The following is a 1,942-nucleotide window of genomic DNA, read 5'->3' as shown; positions in this document are numbered from 1 at the left end:
GCATGGGAAAAGAAATTGAAAATGGCGGGAAAAGAGGTGAACTAGATTACCCTAACCCTAAATTCATCCCAGTTCCCAATTCCTATTCGAAGAACAGAATGGCTGAGGCGGAGGAGCTGCCCCGGTCTATCGTGCGCCGTGTTGTGAAGGATAAACTGTCCCGATGCTCTGAAGAAGGAGAAATTTCTGTCAGCAAAGATGGTCTTCTCGCATTCTCAGAAAGCGGTAGGATCTTCATCCACTACCTTTCCGCCACGTAAGCCCTCGAACCCTTCCCCTTAATTAATTTCACTAAAAATTCTCAATTTTGATGTTTGAATCCCTTCTCCCCTACTTAGAAAACCTAGGATTCGAATTAGATAATTGATAAATAGATTATTTGAACAGTGGAAGAAAGTAAAAAAGAAGAAAAAAAAAAGATAGAAAAAGCATAACAGTGATCGAAATTTTTATGGAATGATATGGTATGAATGTGTGTGACCTTAGCTGATGTGATGAGTGTGGTTTAGGGCTAATGACATATGTAAGGAGTCAAAGAGGCAGATTGTCAGTGCTGAAGATGTTTTCAAAGCTCTTGAAGAAACCGAGTTCTCTGAGTTTGTTCGCCCTCTAAAAGCTTCCCTTGAAGGTAGATTACTATTAGTCTCTTAAAATGTTTTGGTTTGTTAACACCAAAGATCAGATTCTACTAGCTGTGATTCTTTTTTTGGAACTTGTCAAATTCTTGTGAAATTACTTTGTTTTAAAAGTCAGAACATTGTGACATGACGAGATACTGAGAGGAGCAAATTGGACCAAAAGTTGTATGAAGATAGTATGACCACTTAAAATCATGGCTAATATTCGCTTCTTTCAGTCACTCATAAAGAAAATCCTCTCACTTGATATGTTCTCTCTCTATGGGGAGAGATGAGCCATATGAGAGATATATCACTTAATCTAAATTATATGTCCAACTTTGACATTCTTCTTATTGTAATTTGTTTGACTCCTTTATTGAAATTAAGTATTTTTCATTTTATCAGCTTCAACATATAATCCTGGCTTGTTAACTAGTTTGTTCTTTGCAATTGTCCTAAAAGCACGATTGGGTAGTCTACTGGAAAGTACTAGGTTCGAAGATATGAAGTGGAGCCTGAGGATTAGTTACTTTTAGTGCATGTTTGGTCGTGTATTGTCTAGTTAACTGTGGATACATGATTCACTTTCAAATTGAAGCTCCTCTAAATAGTTTTAATTTTTTTATCACATTTGAAACGTGGGTCCAGGACTCATAATGTCAAACCAAAAGCTATTATTGATATGAAGTATAGTGGAAAATTTCTGGTTCAAAAATATTAGGAGGATCTGTTATTTTATTCATAAATAAGTACATATATACAGCGGGAGACTAGATGAGGGATTGTACATTTGAAACATACAAGACAATACTTTGTAATGTTTTGCATTAGTAATTTCTAATAAGATTATGTCATTTATTTTTCATATTGGAAATACCTGATATATGTATTTTTATATTTGTATTGATTTTACTAGTGATTGCACTTGACAGACAGTTAGTTTTGGAAGAGGTAATTTTATGTGCCTTTGTATTTGTAGCCTAATACTTTTTCTTCGTTGTTAGCAGAGTTTAGGAAGAAGAATGTTGAAAAGAAAGCGGCAGTGTCAAGAGGAAAAGAAGATGAGCAGAGAAAGAAAAGAAAATTGGAAGCTGAGTCATCTGACAAAGGTGAGGCTTCCATTAACGATGAGTCACCTGATAGAGCGGAGGGTTCTGATAAAGGTGAGGGCGAGGAGGACGATGAATAAGACCAATTATTTAGTGGGATGAAGGCAACTGCATTATGCTCTAAAGTTTGTATGTTGATAATGTGCATGACCCCTTATCAGTTGGATGCTACTTAATCGGTATTATTAATATAGCTTTTTGATTCAGTAAAAA

General features: G+C 35.6%; 1 protein-coding gene across 1 annotated transcript; it reads left to right on the top strand.

Annotated features, from left to right (window-relative positions):
- LOC108339947 (DNA polymerase II subunit B4) lies at positions 1-1,942 on the top strand. The gene is made up of 3 exons (XM_017577173.2): positions 1-256; positions 510-628; positions 1,628-1,942. Exons 1-3 carry the CDS (start codon positions 3-5, stop codon positions 1,807-1,809), a joined length of 555 nt encoding a protein of 184 aa, XP_017432662.2. The 5' UTR covers positions 1-2; the 3' UTR covers positions 1,810-1,942.

The sequence above is a fragment of the Vigna angularis genome, chromosome 5 (genome assembly GCF_016808095.1).
Source record: "Vigna angularis cultivar LongXiaoDou No.4 chromosome 5, ASM1680809v1, whole genome shotgun sequence".
Classification (NCBI taxonomy): domain Eukaryota; kingdom Viridiplantae; phylum Streptophyta; class Magnoliopsida; order Fabales; family Fabaceae; genus Vigna; species Vigna angularis.
Note: the sequence above shows the minus strand (reverse complement) of the source record. Positions and strands in the feature narration are given on the sequence as shown.

Coding starts and splice junctions, on each gene's coding strand:
- LOC108339947 (XM_017577173.2), top strand. CDS start 3: ATGGGAAAAGAAATTGAAAATGGCGGGAAAAGAGGTGAACTAGATTAC. Junction 257..509: donor ATCCACTACCTTTCCGCCAC/GTAAGCCCTCGA, acceptor AGTGTGGTTTAG/GGCTAATGACATATGTAAGG. Junction 629..1,627: donor TCTAAAAGCTTCCCTTGAAG/GTAGATTACTAT, acceptor CGTTGTTAGCAG/AGTTTAGGAAGAAGAATGTT.